This window comes from Brachycentrus maculatus, unplaced genomic scaffold (assembly GCF_059751285.1).
Source record: "Brachycentrus maculatus isolate JH-2025_06_01 unplaced genomic scaffold, ASM5975128v1 h1tg000823l, whole genome shotgun sequence".
NCBI classification, from domain to species: Eukaryota; Metazoa; Arthropoda; class Insecta; order Trichoptera; family Brachycentridae; genus Brachycentrus; species Brachycentrus maculatus.
The window spans coordinates 7,898-30,127 of NW_028281551.1; the positions used below are offsets into that span (position 1 = coordinate 7,898).

At 34.0% G+C, this 22,230-nt stretch overlaps 1 protein-coding gene across 1 annotated transcript; it reads right to left on the reverse strand.

Annotated features, from left to right (window-relative positions):
- Positions 1-1,483: 1,483 nt before the first annotated feature.
- On the reverse strand, positions 1,484-22,230 carry rad50 (DNA repair protein rad50). The gene is made up of 22 exons (XM_088275218.1): positions 21,857-22,230; positions 21,593-21,773; positions 21,326-21,511; positions 19,784-19,997; positions 19,296-19,387; positions 18,585-18,794; positions 16,478-16,647; positions 15,411-15,559; positions 14,384-14,498; positions 13,433-13,669; positions 11,981-12,139; positions 11,241-11,357; positions 10,941-11,138; positions 10,175-10,321; positions 8,872-9,087; positions 7,121-7,281; positions 6,138-6,372; positions 5,289-5,498; positions 4,670-4,866; positions 3,193-3,300; positions 2,401-2,517; positions 1,484-1,872 (listed from the first exon to the last, which is right to left on the reverse strand). The coding sequence occupies exons 1-22, from the start codon at positions 22,112-22,114 to the stop codon at positions 1,626-1,628; spliced, it is 3,924 nt and encodes a 1,307-aa protein (XP_088131344.1). The 5' UTR covers positions 22,115-22,230; the 3' UTR covers positions 1,484-1,625.

Consider the following 22,230-nt stretch of genomic DNA (forward strand, 5'->3'; position numbering starts at 1 on the left):
ACCGATCTGAGCTTTTTTGAGAGATTTTTGAAAGTGAACTGTCGATCGGCACAGCGAGTTTTGCAAAAGTATTGAATTTTGTAATCCATTTTATTCCTAACTGCCAAAACTCATTAGAGTTTAGGCAGATTATGTTAAACATAGACGTTAATATTTTAAATCTTCTATCGATTGCCGCCATTGGCTAAAAAACTTAATTCTTAACATAATTTGGTTTGCGAGTGGACTACTCATATACATATAACCAGAATATATATTTTTTAAAAGGTAAAGTCTCTTCGTAATAAGTTGGTAACCGTGTTTTCTGGAGGGACTTGTCAGAGAGCATATTATAGTAATTTCTACAATAGAAAGAATGACAAAAAAGTATGATAAATTTATGAACATTGGATAATTATGTAAATAAAACATTAATGGGACATTTTCATGTATGAAAGAATATATGTATAAATTATGTAAGTTTCACATACATAATAAGAAGATTGAATCAAGTCAATTGAAAGTAAATCTATCACACATTTGAGAAGAAAAATGTAATTGAGAAATAATAAATAAAATATGGTAACTTTGACAACTAAAAATTATTTACGAATAATGGTAGGGACTGACCGGAGCCATTTCGTCGTAACGTAACACGTTACGATGCGAGCATTCGTATAGTCGAGTATAGAGCCGAGCGCTCCATCCATAGTTTCGGATGCCGCGAGTGATGTTACGACGTTACGTTACGACGAAATGCACCGGTCAGTCCCCACCATAAAGAATACTGCTTTGTTCACTAAAAAATTAGTTTTTAAAAAAGCTAAATTTTGTAAAAATCACTTCAAGAGTGCTTTACTATTTACATCTGTAATGTTAAAAGTTGCGGGTAACATAATCTCCAAGTACTTTGCTAGGTAATCTACGCAATACCTAAATGTCAATAAGAAACATAAAAATTGTTTATAGTTATAATGCTAAAAATCATCGTAATAAAAAGGATTATAAACACACTAAATAACTTCTCGCGATAACTTTTATGGATTCGACCGTAGACTAGTTATTGTATTATTTGACATTTAGGTATTACGGGTTAGCAAAAGCCTGAACATCTTTCAAACTTTATAAAATAAAAGTACTTTGTTTTTAAGTACTTTTTATTGGTACTTTTCTCCAACTGGTTTTGACAAGAATGTTTTCATCATCAGGGTTAAACATGTACAAGTGTTGAGTTGTGGTTACGTGTTTAGTTTCGCAGACTTTAGAGTTTCTCGGTTCGAACCCACTCTATCACAATTTGATCACCTATTTCTAATAATGAGCCGCTTAGGCTCACAGATATAGTATTCAATTGACATATCATTGTAAATAATAAAAAACACAAATATATAAACACATTTCTCTTTATTTAAAAAAAAAGATTTATCCTGATGATGACAAGGTTCTTATCGAAACCAGTTGGAGAAAAGTACCAATAAAAATGGGTTAAAACAAAATAGTCTTATTTTATAAAGTTTATAAAATGCGCCACAAAGTATCTGCGAAAAACATTCAAGAAATAAACATCTTTCACTCCGATATTGTTTTGTATGTCACCAATATTCTGAGTGATTCATTCATATTTTCAAACCTCATTTGACGAGTTTTTAGGCCATGGGTAGTCTGTTGATCCTGGATCGGCCATCTTGGTTCCTGGTGACTTTGTAGTAGTGCGTCAGCTTGTCGATCCTGCCGAGGGAGGTGAGAAACTCGGCGTCGTGGGTGATGATGATGAACATGAAGTTCTTCTGCTTCATCCTCGTGAGCACCATGTCTCCGAGGGCGTTACATAAGCTCGTGACGTTTTCTCTGTCCAAATTTGTAGTGGGTTCATCTAGAGCCAAGACCCCAAATCTGGAAATCAGGCCATATATGTATTACACACATATTTTAAGTCAATCTTTTTATCTTTATTTATGGAATACAGTGGACACTCCATATTTTTTAACAGAATAAGGACGGCAAAGGTATTTTTACTCATTCGGTCGATTGGTGCTTAAAGATGGGAAGTGTATTTTTACCTTTTGCCCCGGCCTAATTTTAAAGTCATAAAAGAAGGAATTATTTAATGTTTTTATATTAATATTATGTACTAATCTCTTTGCTAAGGTCTAAACAATTATCAAATCCTGTCACCAGTGGTCTGTAGGCGTAAAAAAACACTTGTCCGAATTGTGTGAACATATTATTTGCATATTGAAAAATGATAGAATTTCAATAATAACATAATCTGACAATTTATTATCATTTATTATATCGGGCACTGGATTATTCACCCTATAAATATAAATAATTGGAAGGCTACCGATCGTAGTCTTTTAAAAAAATAACCAAAAAGACTTGGAACCAATCTGATATAAACTTAGGTATTATGAAACATACCTGTTACTGAAAGTTTCCGCCAAGGCCATTCTGATGATAAGGCAAGCCAGGACCTTCTGCCCGGCGCTGCAACGTCCTCTCATGTCTATCTCTATATCCTTTCTCTTCTGTACCACTCTGAAATTGTAATAACGTAACTATTTCTGAGCTGAAGACAAAAATTAGACATGCCATCCATGAAAGTTTCAACTATGTAACAATATGTTATTTATTGTTTCGGCATTCGCTTTGTGGTAAGACACGATCAAATTATAAATAAAACTCTCATTTTTTACCACTTGAGATTAGAGAGAGAGAGAGAGAGAGAGATAATTTCTTTAAAGAAATACAGCAGTACAAAATTTGCATAAAAATATATTTATTCTATATTTACACTGTCATTAATTGGTGGTCCAATTGGTAATACTGATATTAATAATGCAAAAAATGTAAATAATCTCACCATGAAATATGACTTATACAACGTTTAGTAGCTCAGGTGTCCATATATAGCGTCTGATGCATCAACAACGCGCGCATGCACGACACTATCTTATTCTATAGTTTTGTATTAACGCTGTGTTAACACTGCGTTTTTTTTGTCCACTCCCGTAGCCTCGAAATGTATATCTCTCTTTTTCTTTCCTACGTTATACCCTTTTCCTCTCCCATGTAAGAAAATGTGCTTAATAAAATTGAAATTTCCCTCTCAATTCAATTATATAATCGCCGCCTAATAGTTTCACTATTTTTTTTTTAAACAGGCTAAAGTAAACTTGAAGTTTTTTTTTTGTGAGGTAACTTGAAGGTTACCTGTAATTATATACTCTCTTGTTTCCACTAGCAGTGTCGGCATTCTCATCAGTTTTGATTTCGATGTAGTCTATATCATTTCCTCTGTAAATGTTCCTCCACATATCTCTAAAAAAACAAAATCATTATCCTAGGATCAATCAGTGCCATCTAGACAGTATTTACACTATCCTGCTGAATGATAGGCTTAGAAACCCCGTATGTAACTCGTAACAGTAGTAATCCATAGCCCACAAATCGCTCACTCCTTTCAAGAACGTCATAAATCAAAAATCGTCATAAATCAATTTTCGGTTGTGAATGTTTTCGGAATGCCCAGAAAATGTACTATATCCCAGCAAAAGCGGCATATTTTTAACTTAATATTTACCCGCTATAGGGCAGAAAGTGTTGTTTTTTTGCATTTTGAAGAAAAGGTATTGTTTAATTATTTTTTAAAATATTTTTCAAATGGAGAAAAAACCTTCAGGTTTTACCTAAAAAAATCTGTTGCACAGTAAAAAGTTCAATTAGTGGCTTGATATTTATTTTTAATAGATTGTATTATATTTTTAAACTTTAAAAACGTTCTTCTGAAAAATCAAGTTTTTTGACGTTCTTTAAGGAGTGAGCGAAATGTCAAGGTGATGTCGCAGAAAATGGTGAAGGGTTGAATGTTTTCATGCTCTCTGTGTTGCATGCTATTGAATTTGTTACAATTTTATTACGTACTGCAAATTCAAAATTCAAAATTACCCGCAGTCAGATGTGGTGCGAGTAGAAAAGAATTGATGTCATAGTGACACATTAAAGGTATTATTTATTTTTATATCTAGCCATATACTGCAGGCAGGAGTATCGCCATCCGTTATCTGTTATCCAATAGAAATCGAGATCAACAATGTAAAGTTAAAAATAAAAAAACTAGAAACACCATTTTGAAAGTGCTACATCAGGGCAACAAACTTAAACATAATATGTATTTTTCGAAATTTTAGATTTTATATAGAGGTAAAATATCAAAAAATCTATCACAAACAAAACAAAAGATCAATTGAAAATAAATCTCTTTGGAGTAACCAAAATGAATCTCTTTATTGATTGATTAGGCTTATACTCTTTCAGTCACTTTGTGGTAAAATCTATCCATTATCGATTCAAGTTTTAATTAGTAAATACCACTATTTCTTAAAATCTGTTGACACGTGTTTCCATGCATTCCGCATCATTTTCAAACATCGCATACGGTGCATGTATCGAAATATGTCAGAATAGATTTTGAGGAATAGTGGTATTTACCGAGTAAAACTTAAATACAAAATGAATTTCTGGAATGAATGAAAATAAATCTCTCACGCCAATCGAACCCGCGATGCAAATGTCGAAGTCAAACGTCTACGCTAACTATACTACGGCGCCCGAGAAAATGTAAAAAATTCTCAAAGATGGTAATGAAAATAAAGAGACAGGTGAAATTAGTCTCTGGTAAGATGCACACCTGATAATATTGTTGATTTTAGCCATTTTCTCCTTGTGAAACTTCATAAGACACAGGTCCATAGCGACAGAGTAATCCTTCAAGTCTTTATCGGAGGCCCTCATGAGAACGAGTTCGCAGAATTTCTTCTTATAGTCCTCATACACATCCTTGTACTTGGCTTGGCGTAGTTCGTCCTTTGCTTCTTTCACAAATTCCTGAATGCAAAATAAACACATCATTACGCTGCTGGCACAAAGACAAACCAACCCAAATAGAGATCTTGATGGAATTTTACTCGGAAATATCACTCGATCCATTAACAATCGATCTTCCACAGTGAAAACAGTTGTATTCACTTTCTTTTCCAGTATTTTTCACTCCAAGCGAGAAATTAGACTTTCAAAAAAGTTATATTTATGGTTTAATCGACACCTTCTTGCAAATTGCTAGCTAATCGGCACCATCTACGGTTGAGTTAAGTAAGTTTTTTTGATAGCAGATAACTATTTTACAAACTACATAGAAGATCAGAAGACCAGTTATATCACAATATTTTGAGTGTGTCTAAAATTTTTTGTATTTCACTAGTTTTCGTAATTAGTTTTAGAATAATGCCAAAAGATAATGTTGTATCTACCTGTAATTTTTTTATCACCCCTTCAGTTTGGGCTTTCTCGGAAATGATGTCATTCTGCGCTCTGAGTAATTTTTGCCTTTCGGTGGCAATAGTTGCATAATTCAACTCCCCAATCCTCTCGTCGATGTTCTTTATATCCAACTTCAGCTGAATCAGTTCTTTCTGAAGCTTTCTATAATTTAGATTGTCATCTAAATCTCTTTTGTGCACCTAAATATAAAACGGTTAAATTTAAATTATAAAATGGTAATTTATTTTCTAGATATAAAATATATCCTTAATTCAAAGCGCTATTAAGACCTTCTTAAAAATATATGTTTAGAAAATTGTTTCATGGCAAAATTTTATAAAACAAGTTTGTCTGAATAGGACATTAGAGTTATTTTATATTGAAGTGCATCAAAAATTCTACTTCTTCTTTCTTCTAAAAAGATGTAGGCCAAAAGGTGTAGGCCTTGTGGCCTGTTTTTAAGAGGAATTAGCTTTCTGTGATGTCGGTTCCCAGCAATCAATCTACCTCTTCAGTGATCTACCCAGAAGTCGTCTACCTTGGGGTTGGCCATGCAGTGCAATGTGGGGTGCAAGTCTGGATGGTTCATTCTGGTCTGGATGGTCTGGATGGTTAGTCCATTCTCCTCAAATGTGCATACCATTGCCTTCTTCGTTGTCTTCACCGAACGACACCTTCGATCTCGTGTATTTGTTTTATCCTGGTATACCTTATTCTATCTCGTAGACTCTTGCCTAATACGCTCCTTAGAGTCTTCATTTCTGATACTCTAAGCGTAAAAAAAATATTTCCTTTTGTTTGCAATTCATTGGAAATTTATTAAGAAAGGCTGCACAGACCTGTTGGTTGGAAATATCATCTCGGATGCTGTCAGCAAGACTGGATTGAGACTGAATATCTTCCTTGAGTTGGTTTCGGGCGCGCCGTAATGCGTTCATCGGTTCCGTCATTTCTTCTATTTTTGTTTTTATATTCTTGGCTTCGTGTTTTCTTATATCCTTATTGTAACCCGCAATGGTGTTACAACTTTTTTCGAGTGTGTGTAGTTCTGTTTGTTTTATTTCTTCCTGTAATCTATTTAAAAAAGTATAATTTCATTAATTGATTCGGCAGTCACTTTGTGGTAAAATGTATCCATTTTTAATTTAAGTTTTATTTCGTTATTACCACTTTCTATTCAAATATATCGTGATACGTGTTTCGATGCATTCCGCATCATTTTCAGCATACGGTATTTGAAAATGAAGCGGAATGCATAGAAACACATGTCACGGTAGATTTTAAGAAATAGTGGTATTTACCAAGTAAAACTTAAATAAAAAATAGAAAAGTATAATTAATTTATGATAATGGTAATAAATATAGCCAGTGGCATATGTAGTTTCTTAATACAAAAATGACCTAATTTGCTAGTGTAGTGCTTTGTTTCCCCAAACAACATGCAAAATAGTCTATGGTAATTACATAGAAATTGTCACAAAGTAGAAACAAAATACAAACCTAAGTTTAGAAGGTTCTTTACTGTAAATAAATATTTAAGGACATCGCAACATATGTAACTATGTATTAAAAATCCATTTAGTAGTCTACCTTCGTAATGTAGAGGTTAGCCCATTTGGCTTCTGTGTTGGAGGAGTGATTTTAAATTTTAATACTTATTTAATTACAGTGGACTGATCCACTTTGCCTTCACATAATCAAGATCACTGTGTCTATGTGATGCGGTGTTCTATGCACCATTGGGTGTGGATGAGGATCAGTAGAAGAAGATTTATTAAGTATATATCATGATTGTTCGGTTCAACCGTGATGACTTACTTACCTTTGTTTTTCAACAGTGGTTTTCTTGTTATCCTCCGCAACATTCAATTCAGATTGAAGCATTTCCGATAGTTCAGCAAACGATTCTAAATCATGTTTGGCCTTCAGTTTATCCTTTTCACAAGTTTCTTGTTGCGCTTGCAGGGCGCACACTTCTTGTATCTGGAAATATTTTAATATATCAGGTATGCAATCCACAATCACCAAATTGTTTGGTAAAAGTTTAGGATTTCTCTATGTTTGTGAGACGTTGACCATTTACGAATCAGAGGAGTGAAAAATTTTAATATTTGCGATGTGATGTTGGTGCCAAATGCTCCAAATACCTTGGGTTGCCTTGCCAATAACGCCATCTTTAATCAATAGTATCCACAAATTTAAGCGTAAAAACCTGTTGAAAACCAAGAAAAGATCTTTTTTTACTGGTTTTGTTATTTTTTAAACTAAAATACTGATTACTTTGGAAACATTGCTGAGTATCATTTTAATATACACATACCTACACACGCACACACAAACACGCACCATACTATACATAAAAGATCGTAATATAAATCCAAAAACCAACCATGATGCTGCTCCCCGAAGGGGTAGTAGGCAGGGGGAATAGAACGCCACACTACTACTCTGTCTTTGTAAACAATATTCATATCTTCAACAATCATGTGTCTCCTCATACATATCCGCCAATAATACCATCTTCTAACCTAACCACTCCCGTGGTATGATCAAGTATTTCAAATATTTGATCATACCAAGTTTTCCTCCGTCTCGTTTAAAAAAATTGTAAATATGTATATTTACAAGTTTAGATCGGTTGAATTTTGAATTAACGAGGTTATACTGTAGTGATTTTAAACATAGTTACATAAAAAAAAACTATTCAGGATATTATATAAAAAATGTTTAAATGGTTAACTCGCTCACTCCATTCAACAACGTCATATTTGATTTTTCAGGAGATCGTTTTTGAAGTTTAAAAATTTAATAAAATGTAGGGAAAATAAATATAAAGCCACTTATTAACTTTTTACAGTGCAACAAATCTTTGTAGGTAAAACCTGAATGTTTTTTCTCCATTTGAAAAATATTTAATGCATTAAAAAAAAAATAATAAAACAATACCTTTTCTTCAAAATGCAAAAACAACACTTTCTGCCCTGTAGCGGGTAAATATTAAGTTAAAAATATGCTGGTTTTGCTGGGATATATATATATATATATATATATATATAATAATAATAATAAAACCCTTATCCGCACCCCAATGATGCATAGGGCACTGCGTCATATAAACGCAGTGTTATCTTGATCGTTTACACATGAAGGAAAGGTGATCAGCCCTCCGCTTCAGATACCAGTCCAGGGTAATAATATTGAATAAATATTACAGTGAAAAAATCACTTATATTTATTTTACCCCCCTTGGGAATCGAACCCGGGACCTCCATAACGGTAGCCGAGCGTGCTGACCATTACACTACGGAGGCGGACAAAATATATATATATATAGTCCATTTTCTGAGCATCCCGAAAACATGCACAACTGAAAATCGTCGATTTTTGATATATGACGTTGTTGAAAGGAGTGAGCGAAATCGGTTTTAAGAAAGGTGGTCGGGGTAAGAAATCATAGGCGTATTGCTATGTTATTTCTTCTTCTTCTTCTTCTGCTTGGTGTAGGCCTTATGGTGTGTCTAAAAGGGATTGGTTTCCTGCGATGTTGATTAATAGTTTGATAAAGTAAAATACCTTGGCCTGAATTCTTAGGGACTCTTCCTTCAGTTGGTTGTGCGCATTCCTGGCCTTCTGCAACTTCTGATTGTGGGCGTTGAGCTTAGTCTGGTTGGTCTTGATGGTGGCTCTCAGGCGGTTGGTTTCCTGCCTGTTCTTGCCCTGCTTCACTGACGCCTCTTCTAGGCTCAAGGCAAACTCTCCGCTGTCCATCTGCGCCTCTAGCTTCGCGATCTGGGATAACCAAAATGAACAAAGTCATATTAAAATTATTTTACAAGAATTTTCATTCTGAAAGGATACAAGAAAATAAATTTAATAGCAATGTGTGTCCAAATACTTCACAAATCTGGATTACCTTCACTTAGGAGTTATTTTTACATCTCAATAAAGATGAAGAAGAATATGGAAGTCTGGGCATTAACAGGACTTACAAACTGTCATTGGCTTGGTTAACCAAGCCTATGACAAGGTGTAAGGTCTAAGTCCTGTAAACGCCCAGACTTCCATATTCTTTTTCATTTACCTTGAGATATCAGATTTTTTTTAAATTTAACACCTTTTGAATAAATGAAACACATATACGAGCACGGGACGGCTGTCCAAACATAAAACACAGTAAGGGACATTTTTTTTGTAGTATGATTTTTTTTCATTTTTGGACTAATTAGAATCTACTTAGTCCAAAAATGCAAAAAAAACGTACTGCTAAAAAAATGTCCCTTACTGTGTTTTGAGTTTAGACAGCCGAGGAGTTTCTGTGGACAAAACTGTATCTGGAGAGTGAGTTTTTTTTCAATTTATTTTTTTAACTTTTTTTTAATAATTTTATATCATAATCAATGCTATAAGCAACACATTTTTTTTGGATAAAATAAATATTAACACCAGTAAAAATGTTTTGAATAAAAATTATCGATGTTTTATTTCATGGGTTTTCTTTTAAAGCGCCATTACGATGACGTCACAAAAACTTTATTTTAAGTTAAATGTCGTGTATTTATTAAAAATGTTTTGATTTTACAAAAACCACATCAAAATATAATACATTTTTTCATTGCTAAAATACTACGGCACATGAAAACTACTATGGTTTTAAAATGCTACATTGACGGTCAATGAACTTGTCACTATATACTCAAAATCATCACTCAAATTTCTTATTATTCATCAAATGATAAGCGGCAAATGACAATCACTTTGAACGGCTCTGTAAACGATTGATTGGTCGCATTTATGTAAAGATTACAATTTTATTGATGGTTTTAGGATATCATGAAAGGTGATTCATTTGTATTATGTAGAAAGAAAGAGTACAAACCACTTTTGTTAAGGTGAGTATTTCTTGCGTGGCCTGGTCCAGTATGGACATGTCGGGTAGCATGGCCGCCACAGACTCCAACTTGCGCTCCGGCTCCGACAGAGACATCTGCAGCTCATCCACCGAGTCGTGTGCATCTTGGAGATCCTAAATTATTAAATTGAATTGGCCTTCATTTTGAACATATTTTCACATATTTTTAACATTTTCGATTAATTTCTTTAAAAAATAAAGCAAAAAGGGCAAGACTGATGAATTTGACATCAAATTAACATTGCATCAATTTGACATAACGCCCTATGCACAATTACATGGGATAAGTGTCAGAAGAAGACAGGAAAGTATAGAAACCTTATTATAGGTGTCTCAAGTTGAGATGAAACGTCTATCGTTTTTTTATGAAAGAAGATGGAAGTCTGATCATCCCAAGGCTTAGGACCTGGCATTTGGCTGGCTTAAATGATCATTATCAGTCATACAGAGGCAGACAATACAGATAATACAGATATGGAATATTCAAAAAGTAGGGCGATTCGAAAAACTCCGTTACAGTTATGTGTCGGGTGTGGTCCCATGGTTAGTGTTGCGGACTCTTAAGTCAGAGTTTCTCGGTTCGAACCCACTCTACCACAATTTGATACCTATTTCTAATGTGAGCCGCTTAGGCTCACAGAAATAGTTTGAAACTGAAATATTTGTGTAAATTATAAAAACACAAATATATTTTTTTTATTAAAAAAATAAAAAAGCAGTCAATCATAAAAACCTTTTCTGTTTTATCAAGGTCCTTTTCGATGGCGGGTATTTCTTGGTTCTTGAGCGTCTTGAGCCTTTTGTCCAGGGGTCCCATGCTGACCAGCTGGTCCCGGGTCTCCAGATGGCGCGAGAGGCTGGTGGCCACGGAGTCCAAGTTCTTCGGGATGTTGCGGACCTTGTCACCGAGCTCGGATATTAAATCCGATATCTAAAATATGAACGTTGAAATTTTAAATAGATACAAAAATAACATTTTGAGTGTGTCCAAATACTTGTTAACAAATCTGAATTATCTCCACTTAGGAGTTACCTCTTGTTGGCTCTCAAAGCCTCGGTGGCACAGTGGACAGCAGGGAGTTTGCTCCTTCAACTTTTCCACAAATTTCCTTGTGACAAATTCAAAAGAGGACACTTCAATTTTTTGATCCTAAAAAATAGTTTTTTTTTATATCAAACTAACAGAATTACGACAGTAATTTAACCTATAAATAAAAATGTAAATATTTCTTTGTTCAAAATCTCAAATCTTTCAAGATATTCAACTATTTATTTGATATTTTGACACAACATTGCATTGAAATAAGCATGTGTTTTTATCTATGTAAATTAAAATGTAAATATTAGCCTGTCAAAAATACCAAATCTTCTCAAGATATTCACCGATTGCTATGCACATATTTTAAATACCTTGAATGGGTTACACAGTTTTCTTGACAGCAATGGCAGTGCAATCTGTTGAACGACTCATAAAATACTATCGACAGAGCCACTGTCACCAAGCATTTTCAATATTTACAATTTCATTATTATTTATTAGTATTAGATTCACTTTATTTTCATTGCTTCGGAAACATTGTGAAAATAAACATTTTATGAATGAGTGCATTCTGTTTTTTTTTCTTTTCCATTCACCAGAAAGAGCCACAGCAACTTATTAAAAAGTAATCAAGAGTTTTAAGATTTTGAACATATGAACATGCAGATGTTTATTTATATAGATTTTGGTATAGTAACTTTTTGACCGATTCTAGGACCAAAAATAAATTTAACCTGTAAAACACCGATTTCCGCATTTAATTTGGCGAGTTTCTCTTCGAGGGTCAGTTTCCCGCAGTATTTATACAGTTCCTCTGCCGCTAAAGTAACTTCATTATTTTTCTTAACCAACTCTTCCTTTTGGTGTGTCCTTTTCGATTCCAATGTAGTGATCTGTAAATAAAACAAAATGTTTTCACTAGTTATTCCAAATTTAAATTTAATCTGAAAAACAAATGTCGCCTTCATTTAATTAGAAGAAAATGCGGTATGGTGCCTACACACCTGATAGCTGGCAACACATAATGCATGATGGATCAGTAAATAAAACAAAATGTTTTCACTATTTATTCTAAATTTAAATCTATTCTGAAATAAAAAATGTCGCCTTCATTTAATTAATGTTGAAGAGAATGCAGTATAGTGCCTACTCATATGACAGCTGGCAACACATAATGCATGAAGGCGGATCGCCTATAGATGTCTCTAAACCAAGTCAACATAAGTATCTTAGGGACAAAGAAGATAAACATCCAGTACAATTTTTTGCCTGGTACAAAGTGGAACTCCGGATTCTAACCTCAATTTCTTCAGATATCAATGATTTTTTGCCGAAAATATACCTTATTCTTCATACTTTTGGTATTTGTAGAAAAAAATAATAACAAAAAAACCCTTTCGCAACTTTTTTACATGACAAAATCAAAATCTTGTCAGTCTCCGTAATAAAACAAAATATATCTGCATCACCCTCACAATGCATATAGCAATAGCAACTTGAGTACTTATGTTCGAGAGTGAGAGAGACACAATTATAATATTTGTTCTTGAGTAGTTGCATGTTTTATATAAAATGTATCATCATCTTCAAAGTTTCAACAAATAAGTCACTATATAAATGATCTATAACTCTTTTACATATTAGTCATATAAAAAAAATGGTTGTAAATGAACCGTTAGTACCCCCGTAGCGTAATGGTCAGCACGCTCGGCTACCGTTCTGGAGGTCCCGGGTTCGATTCCCAGGAGGGGTCAAATAAATATAAGTGATTTTTTCACTCTTATATTTATTTGACCCCCCCTTGGACTGGTACCGGAAGCGGAGGGCTGATCACCTTTCCTTCATGTGTTAACGATCAAGATAACACTGCGTTTATATGATGCAGCGCCCTATGCACCATTGGGGTGCGGATAAGGGTTTGAATGAAAATGAAATTAATGAATGAGAAATGAAAGTATAAAAAAAATTAACAAAAAATGTCAATTACACAGTGTAAACGACACCAATGATTTGAAACACGATGATCGCTTTAAAAATTAAAAATAATTATTTTACATTATGTTGCCAGTATAAAAAACAAATGTAATGTCATCAGAACAGTCTGCTAAATTCCTGGTTGGCTTTTAAACAAATTATACATATTTTATACCAAAACTGTACACTCCGCAGACTGAAATACTTCTTACCTCGTGTTGTTTCAACTTAAGACTTTTATTCAAATTAGCAACTTCATTTTTAAGATCTTGTTGGCACTTGAGAAATGTCTCTTTGAAATTTCTGTCTGGCACTCTTCCGGTGACTTCCATCATTGTATCTCGGTTCTTGTTCTTGAAACGAGTGGCTGTTTTTTCTTTCTGCGCCAAGGTGTCCTTTTGTAAGTTTAATTCCATTAGTTTCGTCTGCTGGGTTTGCATTTTTGATATCTGAAAAAAGTAAAAGAAAATACAACAGTTTAAAATACTTTCCGTTCTGGAGATCCCGGGTTCGATTCCCAAGGGGGTCAAATAAATATAAGTGATTTTTTTCACTCTAATATTTATTCAATATTACCCTGGACTGGTGCCTGAAGCAGAAGGCTGATCACCTTTCCTTACTGTGTTAAGCCCTATGCACCATTGGGGTGCAGATTAGGGTTAGAAGAAGAAGAATCATATATCATTTTTAATATTGAATGGTGAAAGTAAATGCTTCTAATTAATAAAATGAAATATAAGTTTAAGAAAATTTTATAGGTAAGTTATAAATTGACAAAAAAACAATTCTTAACCTTTTCGGGAGTATGGAAGTAAATGAACGTCGGTGCACATTTTCCTAAAAAAGGTAATCGGGAAGTCAGTTGTTATGATGTAACTTGTATGGCAATGACATCTGTGGATATTTGTTTGTAGTTTTGTCAGAAAATAAAACCTAGACATGTTAAGTTTTATTTTTACATAATTTTTATCTTCATATTACATAGATTTTATGAATTTTTTTCATGTAAAAAGAATCCACTCCCAGAGAAAGTCGGACATCAATTATTGTACTCCCGGAAAGGTTAACTTCATTTCTACTCGACAAATATCAGTGTCTAATAAATATAGTGGTTCCATTGAACCAGAAATTTCTATAGGAATGTGAATCAAAATGTAACGTACCATATTGTCCAAATCCTCTAGCTCTTTTTCAAGAGCGGATATAACCATCTCATCATTGTTGATATTCTCTTGCAAATCTGCAGTATCACATTCTTCCAAAATATTTTGCACAGTTCTGCAATAACATAAAATACATTATTCTCAATATTATTAATATTTAAAACATTTATCTATCGCACCTTTTATTTTTTTATCTATCGCACGTTTAACCTCGGCTCGTAACGCATGTCTGTATTGAAAACTATAGTGCATGTTGGTCTTCGGGTCGACCAAAAATCGCATGTGTTAGACATTTTGTGTAGTTTTGAGTGTGTAAATGGTGCTATGGTGGTGAAGGGTAGTATTGTTTGCATGCTGTGTTAGTGATTGTCCTGACGAAGAGACGGGTACGTCTCGAAACCGGTAGACATAAAAATCTTGGTAAGTAACCACTTATATAACCATTTACTAATTTTATTAACATTTTTGTAAAAAAAAATAAGTAAAATACATTACTCATTACATTTCCGCCCTATGGGTATTAAAAGTAATACATAATTTTATAAATTCTGCATCTTATGAAGGGTCTGTAACCTGTTGCGACCAGATAAGGTTTATTTGAACACATATAAAATAACTGGACAAATTACATATAAGCTGTATAAAAATTAAAAATCATGTTTTCAGGCGTCTCCCAGTATGTAAAATGATCTGAGGTTCGGATCTTGCATACATCTAAATAAAACAGTCCCTGCTAAATAAAAGCTTTCCCAATCCAACCAAAAATGGCTGTTGTGAACTCAATAATGTAGCGTCATGAGATTGATGATATATGTACGAGTTCCAAAAATTGAGTAGTGCGGTCGTCAATCATGGGTAGAATGGTGAATGTTACATGTGTGTAAAGTGATCACTCAACCTGCTTATGATATAAGCCCTGTAAAATATCCAGACTTATTTTTCTTAATCTATGTTGAGATGTCAAAATGTAATTTCTTACTTGTGAATAGTATGTTAGTAAATATTATTTCAATATCTCCTTACAAACCTTTCCGATTCTGACAAATCCCTTTGAATACTATCGAGCTTCTCTCTGGACTTATTGGCCGCTAAGATATTTCTCTTCAAATTCTGCAATTTCTGATTTAGTTCATCGTGTTCTTGTTGCCTGCAGATGATTTTTTGTTTATGTCGAGCCTGTTGAGCAAAGAAATGGTTCCATTGTTGATAGAAGAGTTAAAAGTACTTTGGTCGTTTTATGAGGTAAGAGAAATAAGAAGTTATAAATATTAGATTACAAGGCGAAGTCAAAGATTAATGCAGCACAGTAAGGAGATGTATTATTATAACACTGAGTCGCTGTATAGAGGGGCTGTAGATAAAGCGAAAATTGCCATGATGATTGCCATCCTTCAGCGTGGTGTGGTATAATAAAGACTTAATGGAGAATAATCAGAGGTTAACAAGTTTAACACTGGGTGGGTCACAAGAATCACGATGAAAAAGTTCTGCGAACAATTGGGTCATCGGTGGACATGTGTACTGCTCATTTTTAACCTTTTCTTCCTGGTGATATGTATTTACTACAATTCAACTCTAATAACAAGAATATCTATATAAAATAAAATAGATGCATGCTTAAAATTTTCATGTTATGTATTGCAGCCACGGAAGTAAATAAATTGTAAAGGAATCGGGGATAGAATCACCAATACACAAACTTTCTCAGTGTGTGCATGGGTGCCATGCTTTGCGTACGCGGGTTCACAATGTTTCCACCAATCTCCTTTTAGAAGCGCGCAAGTCGTCCTTCGGGGTGGTTGTGTCGCTACGCCAATTATGGCGGCTTTTTTTCTTTGTTGTTTTCAGATACTTACCAGAGCTAACATTACAAAATTGATATTTCAACTCCAACTATGGTCAATAAAAGCAACATTTAAAAATAATCACATTTTCCAATTTTTAAATCACATTTTCATATGGTGTACAAAATACATCACCATTGCACGCGGAGTTTTCAGCACCGTAAGGGTAAATATGATGAATTAAGTTAAATGTGCCTAGTACCAAACAAAAATTTAAGGTTGGCAAAAGAATAATGATTAATCCACATACCAGCGCATCTCTGCAGCTGTCAATATTGGTCTGTAAGTTTCTCTCTTCTACGAAATATTGTTCTTTATCTTCTTTTAATTTATTAGCTAGGGCGGTTTTCTTTCTTTCGACAAGATTCATAAGCCTCGGAGGTTCAGTTGCAACATTGATATCTCCCGTGAACTCAATTCCTGAAATGATAAACAAAATACTGATAATATGAAAAGTAATGTAAAATTGGAATTTTTCTCTTATTATATAAGATGTGCTACTGACAAATCTCTCTTAAGTCTCATCAAATAGTTTGGATAGTACATTAATTGGCTCTTGGTGTTAGTAGAGATTTAGAGGTGGAAGACTAATTTTGCAGGTGTTTACATTTTGGTAGTGTAAAGGCAAAGGGGTATATCTGTCAGACCAAATTTTACAGGAGAGCAAAAACAAACTTGTGAAATTAAATTACTTATTTGTTTTATGTATTTTTATACGTACATATCTTTAAAAAAATTTAAATGAGTATTGCAACTACAGCTATATCCTTTTGCCAGATTATGGAATACACTATTTTAGACATTTTGAAACTTGGAAAATGAAAAATTTGACAGATTTACCCCTTTGCCTTTACACCACCGATTTATGTATTAATGTATGTCTATCTATAGCAGGGGTAGACAAATTTTTGATCACCGCGAGCGACCTTTACTCTACCAATATCGTTTTTAAAGATGGGCGATCAAATAAAAAAAAACCTATTTAATAATTACTCCTTAAAAGAAGCCAATATTTATGTTTTTGGATTCGATCATTTAAAGCTCATCGCGCCAATCAGTGCACAAAATTGTGGCGTATTGAGTTTTTCTAGCTTCTAATATATGGAGAATTTGACATTAAAAAAATTAAGCTGTTAAAAAATTTAAACTAAGAAAAATTGATACCATCCCAATTGGGTAACTGAAAAGTAACAGTTATCTATTAGTCACATCTCTAATCCTAAGCGGTAATTTAAAACAAAAAATAAGTTTAAATTAAAAATAAACATAGATAATACTGGTACACATATAAAAGTAATAATTTATTCTCACAAACTAATTACGTATAATTGAAATAATAAGTTGTTATTTTCATAATATTAATGTAAGTACATTTAAACCATTATTTTTGAATCAGAGGACGCGCCAGAAACATGATATTGGATATTTTACGCAAGCTTTTCATATTGCACTTATCAGACAGGCGGATGACTAGAAATAGTTACGCAGTCGATGCTTTGGCCAACCCTGATCTATACAGATTTTGAAATTCTATTCAGAAAATCTGCCCGTCCGTCTCCATAGTGTAGTGGTTAGCGCGCTAGGCTACCATGCTGGAGGTCCCGGGTTCGATTCCCAAGAGGGTCAAAATAAATATTAGTGATTTTTCAGTCTAATATTTACTTAATATGACCCTGGACTGGTACTTGAAGCGGAAGGCTGATCACCTTTCCTTCGAGAATTTGATGATCAAGATAACACTGCTTCTATACGATGCAGAGCCCTATGCACCATTAGGGTGCGGATAAGGGTCAGAAGATTCAGAAAATCTAAAATTATGTTATAACTTACAAAATAAGTTTGTTTTAAAGTTATTATGTATCTCATTATAATTTAATTATATTGTAGACAAGATTCAAAGGAAACAGCTTCTATCTATATAGATCAAGGTTACAATATATTTTTTCTTTTAAAAAATTATCTTGCAAATTATCAATTATTTAAAATAAATAAATGATATTACTAAAAGAAATCCTTGTTTTAAAGTATATCAGGTGGGCCAATATTGAAAGAAAATGTATAAAGCTGCAAATATTTGGGGTGTATAACAGTATATGTCCGCCTCAGTGGTGTAATGGTCAGCGTGTTTAGCTACCGTACTGGAGGTCCTGGGTTCGATTCCCAGGGGGGATGAAAATAAATATTAGTGATTTTACACGGTAATATTTATTTAATATTACCCTGGACTGGTTCCTGAAGCGCAAGAGTGATCACCTTGCCTTCATGTAAGTAATGACAAGATGCGTTTATATGATGCAGTGCCCTATGCACCATCGGGTGTGGATAAGGGTTATAAGTAAGTAAGTAATAGTATATACCTGCCAATTCACAGGTCTTGAGGAGTTGCACATTCCTTTCGTAGACTTTCTCCTGGTAGTTTCCCTCCAGAGTAATGAGTTCTGTCCTCTTACTCTCCATACTTTCCAGTTCTTGCATTTTGACAGACTCTTCCGTTTTCAAAGCGGCTAATTTGACCACTAATGTGGAGACCGATGTCTGTTTTTGCGTGATGTTGGCATGAAACTCTCCTGCAAGCATGTGGCATTAAAAGGGCTTGTAACCAAATCATACAAACAACAAATAAGGATCCTAACCAGGACCTTGATAGGACACTGCAGACTGAAGAAACAAACACATGACAAAAATTGGGCTTCTTGACTCCTCAGTATGCGGATTTTGTATGGAGGATAACAAAACGCCAATCTACTTTTTCTACAATTGTGACGCACTCGCTCACAAACGAAGTCACATCCTTGGAGGACCTCTACTGGACTCCGAGAAGGTGAAGCTCCTACCACCAAGACAGGTCTAGAGTTACATGACTCATGTAGGTCTTGGCAGTGAGCTGTAATACAGAGGGAGGTCACAATAGACCTAATATGGTCGCAGTGACATAAGGGATGCAAGATCCCTAGACATCAAAAAAAAAAAACAAATCATACTTTTGAATGGCGAATGAGCCAATATTATATTTTTATTATAAGGAATTGAAACGTAAGCAAATTAAGTTTAACAATTTGAGCACATACTTATATCCTGTTCAAGTGCCTGGTCTGTACCGTTGTACATACTCTTTATGGTCAATTTTAGATGTCCTTCTTGCATAATGACATCATCCAGCCTGCAACAGAAATCATAAATGATGAAGTATAATTCACATCTACGTCCGTTGTATATTTGCAAAAACCAGCATTTCAAGGCAGGTTGGTACCGCAGTCGGGTAATTTTGTAGTTTCAGTACAAAAATTCACTTGGATTTTTATAGTTGCGGCAATTCTAAGCTGCAAGTTTATCTTGCAGGAAACTGTTCTAAATTTATTGAAACTAATTTATTTTTCTGATTCTGATGCTTTCGAAGTTTGACCACATTTAAGCATCTGATATTTTCATGGAAGAGGAGCCTTCAGATAATATTTGTTTTTTCTTACGGGTAAGTTTGTTTCAGGTAACAAACAGTTTTAGTAATCTTAGAATCCACAGAATACATATTATAATGAAAAAAGGTACTAAATATTACTTTTGTTTAGCCAATTCCTTTTTGGATTTGTATTCCATAATATTATTCTCAATTTCATTGATTTCTTGCAGTCTCTTCTGTATGGGGACCATTTTAGTAGCAAAATTTTCTTTTTTAGTAATCGCCTCATTTATTTTCTCTTCTTCAGAGACGATCTTCAGTTTTTTAACGTCGAAATCTTGTTTCTTCTCCAGAGCATACTTTACATTCAATTCTGAAATTTAACAAAATTGTTTGTAGTTTCATCAACATCAAAGTTTAAATATAAAAATAAAACAATTTTAACACACTATAGACGGGAAAGGTATTTATTTCTACCCGTTCGGTCCATTGATGTTTAAGGACGGGAAGGGTATTTTTACTTTCAGCGCCGGCCTCATTTCAAATTCAGAATAGAAGGAATTACATATTTAATGTTTTTGTATGAATATTATGTACCAGTCTCTTTAGGTTTTAACTAAATGTACATAATTATCAAATCCCTTTGCCAGCAGTCTGCAGGCGTAAAAAACACCCGTTCTTAATGTGTTAATATAATAATTAGACCACGTTCGAGTTTACTGATGTGAACATGACTAGTTTCGAGAACTATAGATAATCTAATCAATGGATGAAAATACAAACCAAGCAGTAAAGAGTCAAGGGGTGAGACTTGGTTTAATGGGAACATGGAACTATTAACCCTACAGTTATTATACTATATTATACCTCACCTACTTCTATCAGTTCCTTAATAATTATTGCTTGTTTGCGTTTTCACCTATTGATGAGAATATCTGTAGTTTACAAAACTAGTCTTGTTTACATTAATAAACTCATAAGTGGTCTTATCTAGTGTTTTACTTTTATATTTAAATCAAGTTATTCCATAAAGTTAAAGCCAAATTAACATATTGTTTGCTTAAAAGCGCCTATAACATACTGCAGAAGACGCTTGTAAGGATTTTATACGCTGACTTTTGGTAGAGCACAAGAGATGCCAAAAAACCTAGTACAGATCGAAATTGGGTTTGCGGTTTCTTGTGATTAGTATACTGAGGGTCGGGTTGCAGACTGTCTGAGTATAATTAGGATCGGTGTTGATGAAAAATATCCCGCAAATGACAACATTGTTTGCGAGAAACGCTTAAAAGCGTCTTTTACATACTGCAGTAGACGCTTGTAAGGATTTTTTTGCTGACTTTTGGTAGAGCACAAGAGATGCCAAAAAACCTAGTACAGATTGAAATTGGGTTTGCGGTTACTTGTGATTAGTATACTGAGGGCCGGGGTGCAAACTGTCCAAGTATCATTAGGGTCGGAGTGGATTTAAAAACTGCCCGCAAACAGTGTTAATAAAAAATAACGTAAAAGTTTATTTTAGTTATCTTTCAGGGATTTAATTTGAAAGAAAAGATCTCACTAACCAGTGGGTCTCTAAGGAAAAAAAAACATGGAGAGCGAAAGTATGCAAACAACAAAAGATTATGCAGTCTAATTGAAAGTAAAGATTTTTTGAATTTATTAATAGTAGCTTAATAAATAATCTTACGGAGAACTTACCCAATGTTTTTATATCTATGGCAAACTGTTTCCTCATTTTCCTGATGCTTTCAAAACATTTGTTATATTTTGTGGCATCAAATATGGCGTCAAATCTTTCTTTTAATTTCTTTCCTTCTTCTAGTGGCCAGTTGGAGTCCTCTTGATGACAGAATATTACATTATTCAGAATCGCTTTTGAAACTCCTGTAATGTACCAACACATTAGACATAATAAAATAATTCAACAAGTTTTATTTAGATATGCTATTTATGGATTAAAATTACCTAAAATGCTAGCAATTGTTGCATCTGTCTGTCCACAGCGACCACTTATTTCTATTGGTTTCTCTTGATTGTCGATTATTTTAATAGTTGAATCAATCGATTTGAATTCCATCTTCTTTTGTTTTAATTGAGCTTGCATAGATCGCGCTATCAAATAATGCGTGCCATTTGGACTATCGAACTGCAAGAAGAATGATGGTCAAAACCTGTATGAAGGTTTGTGGATATTTAATTATTTTATTGACAAGTATTTTCAATATTTACCATAAGACGAATTTGTCCCAGGACTTCACTGCTCTTATTAACTTTAGGGTCGTGCACGAAGCTTTGGCCCCTTTCGCAATTTGGTGGTAATTCGCCGCATAGTGCGTACTTCAATGATTCTATTATTGTTGTTTTTCCGCAACCATTCTCGCCTAAAATTAGTGTTAGCGGCCTTTTGAAAATAATTAACTGCTTGTCATTTTCATCAGGACCAAAACTTCGAATCCCACTGATTAATAATTGTTTAATATCAGCCATTGCGACGCAGAGCAAAACAAAACAGATCGATGTCGGCACGGATTTTACTTACAATACCGGTGAACCGAATTAGATTTGACAGTTACTGTTGGTTGCTTATTGTTCGCATATGTCAC

What these genes read in the sequence shown, in the direction of transcription:
- rad50 (XM_088275218.1), bottom strand. Translation starts at nt 22,114, where the DNA reads ATGGCTGATATTAAACAATTATTAATCAGTGGGATTCGAAGTTTTGGT. An exon ending in TGGGACAAATTCGTCTTATG is followed by an intron (nt 21,774 to 21,856) that starts GTAAATATTGAA and finishes TTCTTCTTGCAG; the next exon opens with TTCGATAGTCCAAATGGCAC. An exon ending in AAAATCAACAATATTATCAG is followed by an intron (nt 3,301 to 4,669) that starts GTGTGCATCTTA and finishes TTGTTTTTTTAG; the next exon opens with AGATATGTGGAGGAACATTT.